The 21,378-nt window shown below is 43.4% G+C and overlaps 1 protein-coding gene across 1 annotated transcript in view; it reads right to left on the bottom strand.

The window, feature by feature from the left end:
- ALDH1L2 (aldehyde dehydrogenase 1 family member L2) overlaps positions 1-21,378 on the bottom strand; it is a 111,942-nt gene that overhangs the window by 47,334 nt on the left and 43,230 nt on the right. Inside the window, exons 5-10 of the mRNA XM_077472100.1 lie at positions 14,865-14,966; positions 13,536-13,625; positions 10,519-10,653; positions 8,363-8,488; positions 8,077-8,168; positions 6,141-6,285 (exon numbers count right to left, since the gene is read on the bottom strand). Of these exons, the coding sequence (XP_077328226.1) occupies positions 6,141-6,285; positions 8,077-8,168; positions 8,363-8,488; positions 10,519-10,653; positions 13,536-13,625; positions 14,865-14,966 (690 nt within the window). The remainder of the gene's footprint in view (positions 1-6,140; positions 6,286-8,076; positions 8,169-8,362; positions 8,489-10,518; positions 10,654-13,535; positions 13,626-14,864; positions 14,967-21,378) is intronic.

Genomic DNA, 21,378 nt, shown 5'->3' with positions numbered 1-21,378 from the left:
CTTGGGACCCATTTCCTGACTGGCCAAAAGGAGAAGTGATCCTATTGGCCTAGGAGGAGACGCAGGGGAAACCGCCGCCTGTCGGAAAGAGCTGCCCATGTCATAGATGGGGTAAGTGCGGGGCTGGTAACTGACAAACTGGAGAAGGGGTGGCCCCCCCTCCCCCAAAAAAATACCACCAGCTGCCACTGCTGAGATGTAAAGATGCATATGAAAAGGTAAAAGCAGTATTTTATATGAAAAAAATGCATTGTCAATTGTTAATTGTTTTCTTTAATACACAGTGCTTTAGAAAACTAAATGTAATTTAGTTAAAGCGGAGTTCCACCCAAAAGTGCCACATTTCGCACCTTTCGGAGGACGGGAGAGCGGATATCTGTCTGACAGGTATCCTGTTCCCACTTTCGGGAGTCCGGGCCGCTGCCCATGACCTCTCCGCTTGGCTTCATCCCCTCCTTCACCCTCCCCCTGCCGCCAGGCCAGTAGGAGAGAGGAGCGGAGCCTCGTGTATGCGCAGTAGGGTTCCCGGCATGAAGTCCTAAGGCTACACTGCCAGGTTCCCTTTCTGGCAATGGGGACGGCATCCACCCAACAGCTGATGGAAACTTCAGCTTCGGTGCTGACATCGGTGGACTCCAGGACAGGTAAGTGTCCGATTATTAAAAGCCAGCATCTGCAGTATGTGTAGCTGCTGGCTTTTAACTTTTGTAGCAGTGGGCAGAACACCGCTTTAAGGTAGAGTTTATAGCTACTTTATTATTTACTAAATAGCCTTTAAAAAGAATTTCTGCTTAAAAAATATTAGTAAAATAGGGTACAGGACAAGGTTACTTGTTGATAATAATGTTGGAAAAGCTCTGCAGTGAGCAATCGTTTACCAATGGTTTGGCACGGCTATGAGGACAGACTAAATTTTCTCTCTAGGTTCAGCTAAGGTAACATTTTTTTAAAAGCTGAACAACAGGCAAGCCGCCAAAGGCACAACTGATGTGCTTAGATTGTAACTGTCTTAAAGTGTATGTAAACTCTAACAATAAGTTTCTCTTTTTTGCTCCCTTTTGGTCTGTAAAATCTACCACTGAAAGCATTTTATTATATCTGTTTCACGAGTGCAAAAAAAAAATATCTGGATCAGGATGACAGTGCTGCTCAGTACAGTTTCACCCTAGGAAAAGGAAGTATGTTAATGGCAGTATTACCAGATTAATCTAAAGGAAATAAAATCCAGCCAACATATATAAGGACTGGTAAGCTGCAATACTATCTACACTACAAGAGGATGTACCTGTACAGCTGCAGCGATGACTGAGATATAATTTTTTCGAGCCGGCGATCCCCTTAAAAGTAAAAGGAATTTGAGCGGCTAAAGAGACGCTGGATTACTTTTACAGGCACTGGAAGGGGGTTTCCCGCCATCACCTTTACTGGGCTCCGTGCGATCGGAGAACCTTGCAAGGATGTGACCGACAGCATCCAATTTCTTTGACACAATGAGAGGAACGGATGTTGTTTTTCCCACTGTGTGATGTCAGAAACTGTAAGCCACAAGGATTTAGATTTTGTTACTTCTGGTTTTGGTCTCATGTAAAAAAGCCATCACTGGCTTGTGAAAGCATCAGATCAAACTGATCTAGGTTTGATCTGATGCTTTGAAGACCAGAAAAGAGGTCTGGGTCTAATAGACCCCAGATCTTTCCATTAAGATGAACTGTCACAGCCTATGCTATCACAAGGGATGGTGTTCATTCCTTAGGGTGTCAGCGGACACCAATGGCTGGCCTGCTCGGATCCGTCTGAAAAACAGACAGGCGGATCCAAGCGGGCCTATCACGTGAAAGGGGCCTTAGGATAACAATAAAAGTGATTAAAAAAAAATGAAAGTTACAGCGTAAAAAATTTTTTTTAAACAAACATATTTTTAAAAATTGAAAGCACACCACACATGTGAGGTATGTGACAAACGTCAGAGCGAGAACAATAATTCTGGTGGTAGGCCTTCTGCATAATCTAAACTGTTAACCTGTAAAGGCTTTTAAAGCATCACCTATGGAGATTTTTAGGTGCCATGGTACGCAATTTTAAACTGTGACATGTTTGGTACCTATTTACTTGGCATAACGTCATCTTTTAAATTTTACCAAATAATCAGGCAGCATATTGTGTTTTTGTGCATTAAAATTCATTAAAGTGTATTTTTTCTCAAAAAAAATGTGTGAAAAACTGCTGAGCAAGTATTGTGTGACATAAAAATATGCAACACCCACCATTTTATTCTCTAGAGCCTCTGCTTAAAAAAAATATATATATCTATCTATATATCTATAGATAGATATATAGATAGATAGATAGATAGATAGTTAGATATATCTATATATATAGATATATACTGTATATATGATTGGGAGTTTTAAGTAGCTTTCTAGCAAAACAATTATATTATTATATATATATTTATAGGAGAGAAGTCAGAATTGCCTTGGACTGAAACTGTTTAACTGGCAAAAGATTTGTATTTCATTCAAGTCAATCTTGTGAGCCAGGCTCACACTGCTCCCCCCACCGCATTTCAGCATGTTCACTGTCAGCCTGAGAGGTGGCTAGTCAGGGGTGGCCTGTCAATTAAGGGCGCATGGGCCCCATCCATGCGTCCAGCCCCTTGCAAGATGCTGGGCGCATGAATTCCAATGGGGTGGGGTGTTTTTTTGAAGCACTGATTAGTGCCAAAGGCTCTAATAGGCTTCAAAATAGGGTGGGCTAGGGGCGCAGAGAATGCACTCACAGTCCACCCAGGTGTGCCACAATAGCAAATGAATATTTGCTATTGTAACAATGATCCTCCTCCCAGTCAATCAGGAAGCGGGTCTGAGACCCATCATCCGATTGGCTGAAAGGATAGGCAATCCTTTTGAATGCCTAGGAGAAGGGCAGGAGACGCACAGCCGCTGTGAAGGGGGACGGGGACAAAGGAGTCGCTGCCAGATGCTTGCTGCCCGATGCCTGCGGTTCAAAGTCTGATGCCTGCGGCCTATATGGGGTAAGTGCTGGACTGACCAGCAGACGGGGGGGAGATGCTTATTTGCCGTACCACCCCCCCCCCCTCCAAAAAAAAAAAAACACCAGCCACCACTGTATCTAGTGCAGTGTTTTTCAACCTTTTCTCTGTCAAGGCACCATTTAAAATGTATGGACAGTTTCGAAGCACCCCATTCAAAAACGGAAAAGCAATTCTAATAGTTTTACATAATGCAGCAACATCCGCAAGTCCAAGTAGGACACCCAACAATTTGACTGATTTATTCTTCCAAAGAAAATACGCTTTTGCAAATTGGTACTGACTAGTTTTCCAATGTTTCTCTTCTCCCTCAGTTTTTCTATATCACTCAGCTAATGTATAAGGTTGTAATGGTGCACAATGAAAACACCGGACTTAGTGTGACTAAAAAGGCAGTCTGCACCCACACACCAGCTTGTATACAATTTTTGAGCAATTTTTAGGCATTTTGCCAAGGCAGTCCTGAAGAAACCTCAAGAAAAAGGCTGGTCAAGTGCTCCAAGTGTCTAGTGCTGGTCCTTACTTTTTTATTCTGAGAAGCTCAAATAAAAACAAAGTGGGATACTTACACTAGTTACATTTAAAGTGTTACTAAAGCCAGGACCCTGCATTTACTATATCTGGTCTCCCACAGTACACAGAATATACATGAACAGAAAATGCAATTATTTTAGTAAATTTAAACTGCTAAATGTCCAGCTGCTCACTGGTTAAAGATTGTAGGAGGAGTCTTAATTCTCCTCTGACTGTCCGATGAGGCTGCAGGACCCATGACCTTTTGTCTGGACAGTGCTGATTGGCCCTGTGCCGATCACATGCACCCTCCTGAACAAAAAACACAAAAAAACTCTCTAGCAATACACACCAAACTGAGAATGTGCGGAGTGCTTCTTCTGTACTATCCGCAGATGAATTGGGGACTGGGAAAGAAGGGGTGGATCAAAGCCTTTTTACACAATGTAGGGGATTAACCCGTTCCACAGTCAGCATGACAAGCTTGCTTTACTGCAAATACAGATTGATTTTGCTTCCCTTCCTCTTTCTGTTGGGATACCCCAAGGTTCTGTCCTTGGGCCCTTCCTATACTCTCTATACCTCTTCACTGGGGCAGTTGATAAGCTCCCATGGTTTCCAATACCACCTTTATGCCGACGACACCCAGATCTATCTCTCCACTCCTCAACTCACCCCCTCAATCTCCTCACAGATTATTTCCCGTCTTGACTACTGCAACACTCTCCTTAATGGCCTACCCTTAAGCAGGCTACCCCCCTTCAATCTATTATGAATGCTGCTGCTAGACTAATATACCTCACTAATAGTTCCGTGACTGCTGCCCCTCTCTGCCAATCCCTTCACTGGCTTCCCCTACCCCACCGTGTAAAATTCAAAATGCTAACCATAACATAAAAAGCAATCCACAACCTCATCCCCATCTACATCACCAACCTCATCTGCATATATTGCCCAAATCGTCCCCTCCGCTCCTCCGACGACCTCCTGCTTTCTAGCTCCCTTGTTACCTCCTCTCATGCTCGCCTTCAAGACTTCTCCAGAGCCTCTCCCAACCTCTGGAACTCCCTGCCCCAGTCTGTCCGCTCAGCCCCTACCCTGTCCACCTTTAAGAGTTCCCTGAAAACTCATTTATTCAGGGAAGCCTATCCCACATCCACCTAACTGTCCCCAAACTGCCCCCATCAAATCATTCTCTGTAGCTATTACCTTTTGTACCACCACCCCCTCCCTTTAGAATGTAAGCTCTACAAGCAGGGCCCTCCTGTACCTTTTGTATTGTACTGTAATTGTGTAGTCTCCCCTATACATTGTAAAGCGCTGCGTAAACTGTTGGCGCTATATAAATCGTTATTAATAATAATAATAATAATAATAATAATAATAATTTTGCTGTTGTAGGTTTAGTAACACTTTAACAATTGAATGTTTTAATGAATACATAACTGAACTAGTTATTTTTTTATATATCCCTAGAGTTCAGCTTTAAGTCATCTTGCCATGTCTGGCTATGATCTTAAATAAGTAAAGTTAGCAGGTGGCAGGCAGCCAGAGGGCTGTGGCTGTTTATTGTTCTACTTACTGTATGCCAAGAGTATGACGCAATTAGCCGTACAGGCTAAGCTATCACATATCTCCCTACTTTTTGCACTCACTGTCCACTATTCCCTCTACACAAGTTCTTTAACAATGATTCCCAAGTAACTACCAAATACAAACGGCATCTAACAAAATGTCCTGGACCATTCAGTGATATTATTTGCACTTTTTTTTGTTGTTGTTTAGACAGTTGACAGATTTCAGGAAGAGTTTTGACAGTGAAGGATGAAAAAAAAAAAAAGACTGGTCCTAGAAAACGGTCTCTCTCTTCAGGTTTAAGGTCGGTGTCAATGGGCTTTTGTTTGTGTCAGAACAGCTTCTTTCTCCATTCAAGTGTATGAAAATAAGCAGGTTGGGTAGGCCTGCCAATAAATTCTAAGCCCTTGTACACATGGTCGGACATTCCGACAACAAAATCCGTCAGATTTTGTCCGAAACTTGTGTTGCATACACATGGTCGGACAAAGTTGTCGGGAAATCCGATTGTTCAGAACGTGGTGACGTTATTTCGTTACGACGGGACTACGTTCAGGCTAGTAGCCAATAGCTTTGGTCTAGGAATTTGATCTGAGCATGTGTGGCACTTTGTCTGATCGGAATTCTCTACAAACGATAGGATAAGTCCCATCAGACTATGTTGTCGGAAATTTTTATAGCCCAGCTCTAAAACTTTGTTGGTCGGATATTCCGACGGAAACAGTCCGATGGAGCCAACACACGATCGGATTATCCGACAACACGGTCCGATCGGACATTTACCGTCGGAATGTCCGACCGTGTGTACAAGGGCTAAAAGATCTCAAAAGCATTTCAAACTGATGTGAAAGACATATTCATCGACACAGCCCACTGACACAGGCCCAAAAACAGCTATGTAGCTTGGAGAACACTGATAGAACCAAAGACTGGCTGTATTGAGACCACAAGGCACCATAAGCTCATACAAATCTTCTACAAATTGATTTTCAGCACTCACATATTCTATAACTAGCTCTTCTTTATCTTCTCCTCTGAATTTCCTCACAACCATCTGTATGAAGTCTTGAAATGTAGTGGCCATATAGACATCTTCATTCTGTACTTCTAACCCACCACATTTCTGTTTGATCTCCTCAACCAACCTGTGAAAGTACACGATTCAGAATGGAAAAGATATAATGGCACATAAAAGTTACCGTCAGCTGCCCTTCCTTAAATGCTATCTGTCCCTAAGGCAAGGGCATTTGGACTGCAGTCCCTATTTAAAGTGACCGTTTTGCTTAAATAAATCTTTAAAATAACTGTCCCCTACAAAGAAGACATAGGGATTTACTAAAGGCAAATAGGCCGTTCACTTTGCACAGGAAGTCGCAATGTGCAAGGGAATTAGCCCCAGAGCTTAGTGAATAGGGTGAAGTTTTACTTTGTAAAGAATATCCAATCAGTGCAAGGAAAAGAAAATACTGTACAGCATTTTTGCTTGCAAATAAGTAGATGATGGAAGTCAGCTTCATCTCATTCACTAAGCTCTGGGGCAAATTTGCTTGAAAAGTGAACAGTCTATTTGCCTTTATTAGATCAATACCTTAGAATACTTACCTCCCCTGTTGCCAACAATGCCAGTCCCTGCAATATTGAAAATTCTTCAGAATCTGATACTTCCAGTGGTGACCCCCCCCCCCATGTCACTACAGAAGAGTGGTGATACAGGGGCTTTCAGATCAAAGTTATGGGTGCAGCAGGAAACAAGGAATCCAACTTTTCCTAGAAGTGTTGGATTCTGCTGATCGTCAGTGTTTGCTTTTATAGATTGATTTACACACTGAAGTAAGCTGTGGACCACTTGCACACGTAGGTACTATTTTTATTCCCTCTGTTCACAAATTAGAGCAACGTTTTGGTCACCTCCATGTATCAGCTACATATACTGTGTCAGCAATGTGCTTTAGCTGTACTTGCAAACTGACACCTAAATATCTGCACAGTCTCCCTTGCTTATTTACTGGGGCTGGGGGTCCTATAATTATCTGCTCCTGAGAGATCCAGAACCTAATCAAAACACCACTGCTATCACATCAGTCTCAGGAGCTAACACCAGTGTGTAAATAATTTCTGTGGTTTAACTCACCATACAACTTCTTCTACATCTATATAGATCAGACCAAAATGAGGGACAAATGAGGAGGAATGAGGGGCAGAGGGACACTGCCCCAAATCAGGGACAGTCCCTCAAAATTAGGAACAGTTGAGAGCTATGCCTCTAGTGTCTCCTAATCACTGTTGCCAACACCATCGTGAATAGGGGAAATATTCACTGCACAGCTGTTATGCCAAGTACACACGAGCATATTTTCTGTCGGAAAAAACTTGGATGGTTTTTCCGACGGAATTCCGCTCAAGCTTGGCTTGCATATACACGGTCACACAAGTTCACTGAACTTTCAACCGTCAAGAACGCAGTGACATACAACACTACGACGAGCCGAGAAAATGAAGTTCAATGCTTCGGAGCATGTGTCGAATTGTTTCCGAGCATGTGTAGGAATTTTGCACATCAGAATTTGTAACTTTTTCCAACCGAAAAATTGAGAACCTGCTCTCAATCTTTTGCTGGCCCAAATTCCGCCAGCAAAATTCCGATGGAGCATACACACGATCGCATTTTCCGACCAAAATCTCTCATTGGACTTTTGCTGGTGGAATTTCCGATCATGTGTACGGGGCATTAGAACTTTGGGCCAGTCCACCTTTAAGTTTCAAAGCTCTTTTATACTACCAAGAGTATGGACTTTGCCAACAATGGCACAAAGCTGACAATTTGGAAAACACAGCTGAAGGTTATAAATATTACAACAGGGCTATGTTTAGTGGGAAGGAAAAATATGCTTAATTCCTTCTGTCCAAGTCCTAGGAACTTTTTAAATACCACTGACCTGACAACATCCATGGATGCAGCCCCAGATTTAAAAAAATCAGTTGTGTCTTCTATTACAGCAACATTAGTTAGAATCCCCTTCCAAATGTCCTGTATAAAAAAAATAATGCCTGTCAATGATGGCTACATTTTCAATAAAATGACATGACATCTTTATAGATCAGTCTGACATTTGTACTGTTTTCTTTTCAGATCAGAAAGTGGAAAGCATACTCACTTCAGAATTTGTCGTTTAAAGAACTCATGTGAGGGGAAATGTGTGTTGTGCTTATGGTAATTCTTACCCTGATATTAGATTCCATATTTTTTTCCTCATCGGTTAACTCCAAGGTGGTAACTTCACCTCTTGAAAAGTAATTAGATGCAGGGATCATTTTCCCATTTTCAAATTGAAGATTTTTGACAATTAACTGTAACATAAAAATAAATATACATATAAAGGTGAAGTCTATGGTGCATGGTAGGGAGCATGGTAGGAAGCATGTAGTGCCCCATAAAGTTCTCTCTGCATTATATACAGTGTGCTGCAAAAAGCTTGGTAGTTGAAAGAGACGCCAGTCACACGACTTTGAGTAGACATATGATTGGGTTTCCCTTTTCTAAGCTTTTTATTCAAAAATTAATTGAAATAAATGACACTTGCTAGTTTTTGGACTCTGTAAAGCACAGTGCCATGCTTTATAAATGCGTCAGATATTATTATTTTTTAAACAACAGTATGGCTGCGGTAAGACCATGCTGATGCTGAATCAGCCCCATATCGGATGATATTTACATCAGACATATGCTATACATTTGCTGGAGAGGCATTTGACCTACTTATAAAATATATTAGGCAGTCATATTCTGCATAGACACTGCATCAAATAAAATTTTTGCAACATCTGTTCTTCAGCTCTTAGTGCCGGATCACGCAGGGGCGGTGTGTCAGGTGACTTAGATGCCTGACAAGTCACGCTCCATGCATTGCAATGGAACCATTCTAATAGGAGTGAATCATGTGGCTCCAACTTAGAAAAAAAGTTCCTGTGCTACTTTGGGGCGACTTCGGATCGGCTTGCATTGACTTTCTATACAGAAGTAATTTTGCAAGCTGAGACTTTGAAGCCGCCTTGTGTGAACCGGCACTTACTGTATTCCTCAAGTTTATAATGTTACATTCATTCATTCAAACATTGAGGTGGCAAATTACTGCATTTTACAATAAAATAAAATGATTCCCTATGGTGGCCTACTGTCTATTGTGCTGAACGTAATGAAGGGAAGAAAGTGAATCCTCCTAGTGCTGAACTTATGGAAAAAAAAGCAATATGGAGAAGACCTACAGGGGTTAATTTACTAATACTGGAGAGTGCAAAGTCTGGCGCAGCTGTGCATGGTAGCCAATCAACTTCTAACTTCAGCTTGTTCAATTAAAGTGATTGTAAACGATTACCTTGTAAGACAACCCAATAAATTTAACATAGAAATGAAAGACAAAACATTGTTGTATAGATATAGAAAAACATTGTAAATACCTTTTTCCCTTTTTATAAGTGAGTACATTTCCTCTGTTCTCAGTTGCATAAGACTTGGGGGAGGAGAAGCAGCAGTACACTGAGCTTTCTAGTGAATGACTGTGCAGGGTGGGCATGTCAGGACAAGTCTGATCATTGGAGGAGAGCACACTGAGTTCCAGGCATAGCTAGAGAACTGACCACAATGTGTTCTCCTGCTTAGTGTGGTCAGTTTTTAATTGGAAAATGGAGGGACTGGCAGGAATCAGGGTTTCCCACTCAAAGGAAGCAATACAAAGAGAATGGGATAGTTTCTCATACAAGTACATGGTACAGCAGGCACATATCAGGAATATGAAATGTTGGGGTAACAAACACTTTAAGCTTTGACAAAAAAAACTGGAAGCTGATTGGTTTCTATGCAGAGCTGCACCAGATTTTGCACTCTCCAGTTTTAGTAAATCAACTTTATAACCTGCACTGGCCAGGCTCACATGCAACTAACTCCACTGCTTCTGTGCTTTAGACATTGGTCAGGATGAACATTACCTACACATTCTCCATATTATGAATGCAGTGAATATGTGGTGACTGCTTCAAAGTGATTTTTTGGTCACATAGCTGAAAAACTTATATATTCACACACATCATCGTTTGTCCTTTTCATACTAGTCGTCATCTTTATATTACAAATTGGCTGGCAATAGGTCTGTTAAGTCTAATCATGCCTTTCACGTTTACCAAATTATTGTAGTTTACAATATGAGTCCTAAATGTTCACTAATTTATATAATGTACTGAACATTTAAATTGATGAGCATTTTGGTACAGATATCAAAGAAAATACATTATTTGCATTAATGAAATGTTCATCATTGAAGTCAAATTTGCATTATAGTTATCCTTGTTCAGGTCAGTAATGCATGTCTTTTTTTTTTGCCTACCATTTTTTCATCTTTACCAAAAAGAACTAGTCCATTTTTTGTAACAAGTCCTGGTCTTGGTGCCTCACCAATAGGCAACGGTTCACCGGCAGGCAGTGTTCCCTCCAGTAGAGATGATCCATACAGCGTTACCATCTGGTGGAACAGTAAATCACAATAAACATTTATTTTTTAAGTGTGTGTTATATCGTCTCAGATTCTAGAGCAGGGATAGGCAACCCCCGGCACACAAAGTCTCTTTTGCTGGTGCTTGACTCACTCCCCATCAGCAGAGCAGTGCAGGGAAGTGTCAGTAAGACACTAATGCATTCCAATTTCAGAATTCCCTACGCCACACCTGCGCTAAGGGGGAGGTACTGTGCCCCCACACATTGTAAAAGATGGGAAACATTGGTTCTCTAACTTTGCTGTAGCTGCGATCGTCAGCTTTTGTGATGGGAAGAGATTGGGTGCAGTTCTGCTGGAAAGTGGGGGCATCCCTGTTTCCAGGAGGAGGAGGACTGTCATTGGCCACTGCTAAAGCCAATCACAGTCCTGCTAGCCCCGCCCACCATCTGGAGGAAGATCACTCGCTTGGTTGTCACTACCAATCTCAGAAAGAAGGGATTTTGCTATGTTTGAGAAAACCACAATCAGGTGACAGTTTGTGGAATTACTGTTGTGCAGGAGCATAGCTATAGGGGTCTCAGGGGTCTCAATTCCCCTGTGCACCTCTATGTCAACCTCGCCACCCTCCTATCCAGGCTTTGCAGCCAGGTCAATGCACAGTCTCTAGCTCACCATGCCCCTGCCTCAGGAACTTTTGCTGAGCCATACACCAGTCATGGGGGAAGGGGATCCAGAGAAGGCCGAACTACAAGTCCCTGAAGGGGGGGCAGGGGAGCCCATGAGGGTCAACAAAGTATTTATTACACCCAACCACCTACTATTACTGACCTAGGATCCTCTGCCCCTAGATAAAATAACAAGAATAAAACCATTGACACCAGTGGCAGAACTGCTAGGGCAGGAAAGGTCGCCCTTGCGACTGGGCCTTGGTGTTCTGCCACCATGGGGCGGCCCCAAGATAGCATGGGGCTATAAAAAAGGGCAGTGTGACAGGAGTAAAGGGCCTCTGGATCAGCGGGAAGGGCCCGGGGCCCAGAGGGAAGGGTCCCAGCTGGGGGTCTGAGGGGCCCTTCACAGTTTCTTGCACTGGGGCCTTGAAGGGTATAGTTATGCCTCTGCCTTTAAGCCACAGCTAGTATTCAGCGCAATGAAAATCCCACCCAACTTTTCTTGTGGTTCAGAGCGCTGCACCTTTTCTCAGCTGCGGTGGCCCAACTTATGATCCTGTATACAGGCCCACTGCTTTCACAAAATGCTCCGGACCTGAGCTCATCATTGCTCATCCAGTTCAGGTGCTTATATGTGACATCACATACAAGCACGTGGGCTGGATGCGAGAGTTGGATCAGCAGGATGAGTGTGCCAGGACAGGTAGATTTTTCTCATCTACCTGAGTAACGTCATCGCGGCTTCATCGAATGACAGTGGCGGAGCAGCGAGACCCACCGAGAAGATGGATGCTTCCGACTACAGGGGACAGCGGTGACTTCGCTGGCTCCTGTGTCAGGTAAGTGACACATAATAGACTACTATGCGATGCATAGTAGTCCATTATGCTTTACCTTTGCAGGGAATCAAAGAGGAAGTAAACCCATCAGGACTGTAGTTAACCGTAAGTGAGGAGGTGCACATAATACAATAGTGTTGAAAGGCCCAGGAAGTCAGAATACTTGTCTGGGTCTTCTCCAGGGTAAAGGATTAGTGATCACCCCACTGTTTATTTTTATTTTTGTGCAGCCTCAGTCCCAATTGTAATTTTTTACTGTGCTGGCAGGTCCAGTACCAATGTATGTATCCACAGGGGCATAACTATAGGGGTCGCTATAGTGACCCAGGCCCCATGCTTCAGGGGGCCCCTGTGGCTTCCCTGATAGATGCTCCTGGATAGGAGGGGTTGCGCAGTGGAGCAGATTTTAGAAGAACTGCACCCCTCTATTATCCTTCTCGCTTCTGCAGCCGCTGAATGCCTACGGGAAAGAGAGCAGGAGAAGCAGGCTTTCATAGGCAGCAGGACCCAGGAGGATAATGGAGGGGTTTGGTTATTTTATAAGCCACTCTGCCATACTGCCCCTCCTATCCAGCCTGGTGTCCGGATCATCGGTCTGCCTCTCAGCTCCGCCCCCTGCTGCTGCCAGGTAAGTCTTGCTTCCTGGCCGAGTGTACAAATGCATTCTCTGCCCCCCTCCTGTCACAGTGCCTCCCTCCTGTTATACTGTGCCCCCCTGCTGTCATGCTGCCCCCCTGCTGTCACGCTGCCCCCCTGCTGTCTAATGCCCCCTTGCTGCCCCACTGCTGTCATACTGCCCCCCTACTCTCACACTGCCCCTGCTTTAACACTTCCCCCCGCTGTCATACTGCCCCTTGCTGTCTCACTGCCCCCCCAGCTGTCACACCTCCCCCCAGCTGTTACACAGCCCCCCCTGCTGTCACACTGCCCCTCAGTTGTCACACTGTCCCCCTACTGTCACACTGCCCCCTGCTGTCACACTTCCCCCCTTGCTGTCACACTTCCCTGCTGTTGTCATACTTCCCCCACTGCTTCGAGCAAGGCAGATAATACTCTCTCCACCTTTAAGTCAGAAGAATGTGGTTAAAGCAGGTTTGTCACAGGTCTGCGAAAATCCTACCAGTACCTCTGACAGATTGGCAGCCAAGCTGAATTACCAGGTATTTATAACAATTATATTGTTGTTGTCTCCTTATTTCCACTCTGTCCTCTCTCTCCCTTTCCCACTCTGTCCAATAATACAAACAGAACATTATTATTTGCACATAGAAAACAGCCCACTTTTACACTTGTAAAGTGTCGAATCTCTATTACTTTTTTATAACTTCGTAACAGAATAGCTTTAAATGAACACTAAAATGGGAATTAAAAATAAAGTATTGTATATCTTCAGGACTCACACCTGGTCATTTATGACAGTCCAAGCTCCTGGTACTTTATCATGTCCACGGATCCAGTTATGGATAGCCTCTGCAGAGTTGTCCCAGGAGATCTGCAAAAAATATCCCAAGTTTGGGTTACTTTTGGGTACAGTTATTGTAAATTTAGACATAACCTCTCAAAATCTGTAACCTCAAAAAGTAATCAAACATACCAGACAACAAAAATCACATATTACCCTTCTACTCCTGTCTACAGATACCATAAAAGGCGTATGACCAGGCAAATAAGACAAGGTGGTTCTACTGGTGCCTCTTTAGTTTCTCTGATGAATACCTCCAATATACATGATCTACATTAGACATCTTTGTACCAAACTAACCAGCAGGCATTTATTACTTCCACTCTCTCAGTGGTGACCTCCCTTTTTTTCACTTGTCCCTTTAAACAAATAAAATTCTGGGGTGCACAGATCCAAGCTGGACCCACTGAATCCAATTCCTCATACCCTTTCTTTTTACTTGAGGTTATTTTAAACACCCTTCTTTGGCAGTCATTACAGGAATGTGGTGGTTTATTTTGTTATCTGGGCTGACACACTGTCATACCTTCAGTCAGGTGCTTATTGTGACTGTTTTATGTACATCTTGAAGGACACATTTGTATACCATGTGCAGCTTATGCCTTATTGCAACCTGTTACAATTTTGTGAGAAGTCTATGTTTCATTGTAATCTGTTGCGCACCTTTAAATAAAAAAATAAATAAAAACAGACCACTTGCTAGGCCCTATTGCCAATTGAGAAATAGAGAAAGCTGTATGAGTTGAAGAAACCAAGACTAAATATAATTTCTTCGACTTTGGAACACCTAAATAGCCTATTGATTGCCTTCATTGCAAACAACCTCTTAGGAAATGTTCTGTTTTCAAATCATCATTCCAGGCTAAACTTCTCTAGCCCAGTAGTCACTTATGTTAATTTCAGTGTAATATGAAAAGAAACATTGTCAATATTTGAAAAATTACAGTTTCCGATTTCTTCCATGCTAATTTTATCTAGCATTGAAGTTATCTGGCCAAGCAAACCTTTGTTATAAATTCAATAAGCGCATAAGTAACAACTACTCTCTTTTCATCCACCTCCCTAATTTCAAGACCAGAAAGCACATAGATTTATAGATGTAGATGGCAAAGACTCCTAGGATATTGTTTTAACAAGCTCTGCTCCAAGTATACTGAATACATTTTGTCAGATCTAGTAAAGCAACTTCAATGAAAACCAGAATCTAATTAATATTTATTAACTAAACTTATAACTCTGCAGGTTTTAAAGGCCAGCTTCATTAATGACCTTAGCATTTTCTTTTTTCTGGATTCCTTCGTAAGTGGCCCCATCTTCTGGTTGGTCTATACGAGGTGCTTTACCATCAGCAATTAACTGTACAGCTTCCACCTAGAAAATAAAAATAATATTCATATGTATACCTACAATATATTGTATATTATTTACATATCAAGATTGCAGAGTCAGGCTAATATCAGTTATGCCAGTTATGCAAGTAGAGTCACTCCAGGGTATAAAACGAAAAATCACTCTTCTGCCATTATTCAGGGCAGAACATGTTTGCTAACCCCTTGAAGAACTATGCAGTAATATTGCATATAAAGATTTATGTTTAGGGAAAAGTTTACTTTAACTTTTCACATGTCGATTTCTAATGAAAAAACCACATAAAAAAAAATAAAAATACAAAGACTGCCATTGCTGATGTCTCCAACTAAAAAGTGTTTGTTGGCTGGCTGTCATGTTCATCCACTTTACTTTCACAGTTACTCACCCTGGACAAATATGTAGATCAGAAATTCTAAATATTCTACATTTATCTCAGTAAAAGTGTACTTTAAAACTATAAACTTTTTTACAGTATGCCTAATTTCTAGAGCAGTGCCTATACAGGACAAAATGTGTTGTTTAGTGAGAAAGCAGAAAAAGAAATGTATGTTAGTTGGCAAACAGACTATTCAATTTCAACATATATGGATAGCATTGCATACTGTTAAATGGGTAAATCTGTATTAAATGAGAGGTATCAGCTTAGTCTCAGTTGTGCCAACAGTGCATATATTTGTTCACTACAATAACACAACATTGGGGCCCTCCAAAAACTACTACTACCTGGGCTCAAGATTCAGTCGTGATTCCATTGTGCATCTCATATATACACTAATTGTCGTATAGAATGTCACATGTCAAGGTCCATGCTTTCCACAAGCCCACACACCATAATGAAATACAGCCTAATGGTAAACAGCTTATCATACTTAAAGACTACTACTGTTGAGACCTCATGATTGTCAGATTTGCTGTGATGGCTGTAGTGATTATGTTGCCTTAAAATGGACTAACTCCTTAAAAATTATTAAATTATTACTTTAATATAAGAAACAAACTTAAGCACAGAGTTTACCTAAATACATTCCATTAAATTTGGAACCACTGTTCACCTTTTCCTCTGATATTAAGCAAAATGTGAAATAGAAATGGAAGGTAAGCTTTTCTTTCTATTACTTGATTTTTATCTTTCCACACAAGACACCAAATTATTACAAATAGTTGTATTTAAAAAAAAAAATATATAGACTTACAGAAGGTTAATAAAAGTTTTTGATACCAATTAATAATTAATAATTACATGTAAAGTTATGTGAAATGCAAGCAATGAACACACTTGAAAAATGCTTTGTCCATTAAAGATATTTATTATATCTTTATTTTAAATATCACTATTAGAGCACTTTAATTTACCAAGTCCTTGTGATAATTAATATTATTGTACCTGATCGACATGGATTTTTTTTTCAACCTGACTAAACAGTATTTTACTAACTATATGTAACTTTTTGGAACCAGAAACATTTCCTGTGGTTGTCAAAAACCTTTAATATATCATATTGTGTACTGGATAAGTAAAAAAAAAAATACAACACAGCCCAATAAGACATTCTAACACAATTGCAATTACGTTACAATTGTTCATGTTTTTTTCTTGAAAATGCCCTAACATTTTTCCACAATGGAACTACATTGGACAATACAGACACATTAGAAAACTTTAAAACTTTAATACACAAATCAAGCTTTTTGTAATATCGCATGCCTAAACATTCCTATGGTATCAAATTAATCTGGATGCTGGTCATTTTGACTCATGGCAGCAAAATAAAGGGTCATTGTCAGGGAAATAGCCGCAATCTCACGAGGTACGTTCGTGTTAGCGCGCGTCAGCGCCTACGTAAGCGCAAAGTAGGTTCAAGACGAACGACCGACGCTACGTCTAACCGGGCGGGCATACGCGGTGATGCTACGAATACACAACGTACTCGACGTAGCCGTACGATCGCCCCGACGCGCTCACGACGTGACCCGGTCATCTCGCCTATTTAAACGTTCGCCTGACAGTGCCGCATCGCTGGATTATCGTCAGCTCTCCTGTGAACCTGTACCCGTGTTTCCTGTTATCCGACCTCCTGTGTACCGACCCGGCTTGCTTGACCTGCTCCTGTTATTCTCCTGGCTCTGACTCCTGGCTTGTACCCGACGCTCCTGATCTGCTTCCTGCACCTGATCCCGGCCTGTCTTGACCACTCTCTGGACTTCCGCTGCCCACTCTCGGACTTACTAGCACAGTTGCCCCTAGAGGCTTGCTTACCGGGCACCTGACCTCTGCTGCTACTACCTGGCAACCAGTGCTACTGTGGGCACTGCATCCCTGTGTCCACTTCAGGGTTGCGCTGCACTCGGCCGCAAGGGGAGCCCTCTCAGCATCTCGGCCTCACTCCTGACCGTGACAGTATAATCCAGCCATGTCAGAGGTCGACAGAGGTGACTCCCCATTGGAGGCCGTTTTACAAGAACTTACGGCCCTTACTCCAGCTATTCAGGAGCTCCGAGAGAGATATCACTGGTTGAAGGAACGCCTGCAACACCCGCTTGAACCACCCACCTCCTCTGGTCAAGTTCCTGCTTCTACAACCTCAGCAGCCCCAGAACCACGAGTCCCAGCCCCGGAACGCTTCTTTGGGGACCGAAGAAAATTCAGATCCTTCAAAAACTCATGTTTTCTCTATTTCTCCCTGCAACCTCAGACCTTTTCTTCAGAAGCGACCAAGGTGGGGTTCACCATTTCACTGCTGAGGGACGATCCCCAGGCGTGGGCCCATGGCCTGCTGGAGCAATGCAGCCCTTACGTGGATACTTTGGATCTGTTCTTTAAGGCCATGGCTCGCTTGTTTGATGATCCTTTTCGGACAGCTACAGCCGAAGCAACCTTGTACGCCCTTCGCCAGGGTGAGCGACCTGCAGAGGACTATTCAGTAGAATTCCGTACCTGGAGCTCTGACTCCGGCTGGAACGAAGCGGCACTAAAATACCAGTATCGGGTGGGGTTGTCCGAAGCCCTTAAAGACGAGTTAGCCAGATTGGAGATTCCCACTACCCTTGAGGATCTCATCTTACTCGCCATCCAGCTCGACAGGCATCTACGGGAACGCCAGTCTGAACGCACCCGGACTTCTTGCTCCATCCAGGCCCCACCTTCAGCTCGCCCAGCAGTAGCTCCCGTTCTGAGGGGCATGCCCCGTCCCGCTTTAACCTCCGAAGAGAGACTTCTTCGCCGTCAGGCACACCTTTGTTTTTACTGTGGGGAATCGGGACATTTCATTAACAACTGCCCCACAAGGCCGAGTAAACCAGTCCAAGCACTCCATCTCATCTTCAGGTAGCAAAGTCAGCTTCCGCCCACATCACTCTTCCAGTCACATTGATGGTGGCAGGCAGCGGAATCCCCCTACAAGCAATAATTGACTCTGGAGCCTGTAGTTGCTTCCTGGACTTAACCCTGGCTAAGAGTCTGGCTCTTCCCCTTAACCTCAAGGAACAGAGACTGACCGTTCGTTTGGCCGATGGCTCCTTACCCAGTTCAGGTCATGTCACCAAGGAAACTAGTCCCATCCTGGCGATCACCGATTCAGGTCACCGGGAATTTCTTAAATTTGATGTTCTGAGTTCTCCGATGTTCCCCGTTATTCTAGGGATTCCTTGGCTACAGGCTCACAATCCCCAGATCGATTGGCCCACAAAGGTGGTATCCTTCACATCTGCCTACTGCCAGCAGCACTGCTTAGATTCCGTACCCCACAACTTGCCCAGTTGTCTGTCTGTACAACCTGTACCCAGTCCGGCTCCTCACATACCAACAGTCTACCAGGAATTCAGAGACGTGTTTGACAAGAGGAAAGCCGATATCCTACCTCCACACCGCCCCTATGACTGCCCCATTGAATTGTTACCCGGGGCCCCCATCCCTTTTGGTCGGATATTTCCCCTTTCTGAGACTGAACTTGAGGCTCTGAGACAATACATTGACGAGAACCTGGCCAAAGGATTCATTCGTCCCTCCTCATCCCCTGCCGGAGCAGGCATCTTCTTTGTGGAGAAAAAAGACAAGACCCTAAGACCATGTGTGGATTATCGGGAATTAAATAATATTACCCTTAAGAACCGCTATCCTCTTCCGCTCATCCCTGAACTCTTCCAGAGGTTCCATACCTCACGTATCTTTACTAAACTCGATCTACGTGGGGCTTATAATCTTGTCCGTATTCGGGAGGGGGACGAGTGGAAGACCGCCTTCAGAACAAGATTTGGACATTTTGAGTACTTAGTCATGCCCTTTGGACTATGTAATGCCCCGGCAACCTTTCAGCATTTCATCAATGACATTTTTCGGGAGCATCTAGACCACTTTGTTGTCGCCTACCTTGACGACATTCTGATTTTTTCAACCTCACTAGAGCTTCACAGGGTACATGTTAAGAAGGTACTATGTATTCTTCGAACTCACGGGTTATATGTCAAAGCCGAGAAGTGTGATTTTGAGAAGGAATCCATTCATTTCTTGGGACTCATCATTACCACAGGTGGAATTGCCATGGACCCGCAGAAAGTGAAATCTATCCTGGATTGGCCCGCTCCTTCTGACAAAAGGGGTGTACAGAGGTTTATCGGTTTCGCAAACTTCTACCGAAGATTCATACAGGGCTTTTCCACCATTGTAGCCCCCATCACTCAGACCACTCGCCAACACACCAAGTTCCACTGGTTCTCAGCAGCTCAGTCCGCCTTTGACCAGCTCAAGACCCTCTTTACCTCTGCGCCCATCCTGCAGCATCCAGATCCCGCCTTACCCTACATGCTAGAAGTTGATGCCTCGGAGGTGGCCACCGGGGCGATCTTATCCCAACGTCAAGGTCCCAAAGCTTTACTGCATCCTATAGCTTTCTTCTCTCGAAAGATGAGTTCCCCAGAGAGGAACTATGATGTAGGGGACCGGGAACTTCTAGCGATCAAAACCGCTCTTGAAGAATGGAGGGACCTCCTGGAAGGTGCCGCTCACCCCATTCTAATTTTTACGGACCATAAAAACTTAGAGTATCTCCGTACAGCCAAACGTCTGAGACCCCGACAGGCCCGATGGGCTTTGTTCTTTTCAAGATTCAATTTTCACATTACTTACCGCCCAGGATCTAAGAACAGCAAAGCGGATGCTTTATCTCGGATGTTTCCTGATACCCCAGAAGGAGTCCCACCCAGTACAATTTTGTCTCCCCAAAATTTTTTGTTGATTCAACCAGACCTAAGGTCTTCTATCAAACTGGCTACTAGGCAGTGTACGGAGACCGAAGTTTCTTCCCTGAGAAGCCAAGGAGGGCTTCTATGGCATCAGGACAAGATTTTTGTTCCCCGGCAAGCCAGGTTACTGGTATTGAAGACTTTCCATGACCACCAACTTGCAGGCCACTTTGGAGTGCGGAAGACGACGGACCTTGTACGGCGGTCCCTATGGTGGCCTACTTTAAGGACGGACTGTAAAGTATATGTTGATTCCTGCACCATCTGCCAACGCAACAAGGGATCTAACACCAGACCCTTGGGTCTGTTAAGGCCACTGCCAGTCCCGGAGAAACCATGGAAAGAAATTTCCATGGATTTTATTGTAGAACTACCTCCCTCTGAGGGATTTACGACCATCTTGGTGGTCGTAGACCGCCTGTCCAAGATGGCGCATTTTTTGCCGTTAAAGGGGACTCCCTCTGCCCTAGATACGGCAAAAACTTTTATAAAAGAAATTGTCCGGTTACACGGGATACCTGACAGTATTGTATCGGACAGAGGGGTACAATTCACCTCCAAATTTTGGAAAGAACTGTGTAAATTGCTCTCAATTAAAATATGTTTGTCTTCTGCCTATCACCCACAGAGCAATGGACAAACCGAAAGGACCAACCAGACGTTGGAGCAATACCTGCGATGCTTCTGTTCCTTTTCCCAGGATGATTGGGTTTCCTTGTTACCTTGTGCGGAATTCGCTTACAATAACTCAGTGCACGCCTTTACCAACCAGTCACCCTTCTGGGCAAACTACGGATTCCACCCCTCATTCCTGCCTAATACCATTCCTGAATCGTCTGTCCCGGCAGTCCAAGACAGAGTAAATCTCATTCACTCAAACTATCAAGTACTTCAGGATACCATGAGAAGGGCCCAGGAGGAATACAAGAAGCAGTACGATAAGAGGAAGAGAGTTAACCCTACCTTCAAGGCAGGAGATAAGGTGTGGCTTTCAGCAGCAAATCTTAAACTGCCTTGTCCATCCCGGAAATTGGGACCTAAATTTCTGGGTCCTTTTGAGATCAAACGGGAGATTAATCCCGTAGCCTTTGAACTTGTTTTGCCTGAATCGTTTAAGATCCATCCTGTATTTCATGTCTCCCTCCTTAAACGTATTACCTTTAGTCCATTTTCA

This window comes from Lithobates pipiens, unplaced genomic scaffold (assembly GCF_037356315.1).
Source record: "Lithobates pipiens isolate NorthernLeopardFrog02 unplaced genomic scaffold, aLitPip1_a1.2 Scaffold_8, whole genome shotgun sequence".
Taxonomy (NCBI): domain Eukaryota; kingdom Metazoa; phylum Chordata; class Amphibia; order Anura; family Ranidae; genus Lithobates; species Lithobates pipiens.
The sequence above is the reverse complement of the archived record's forward strand: the minus strand, read 5'-3'. Positions and strand labels throughout refer to the sequence as shown.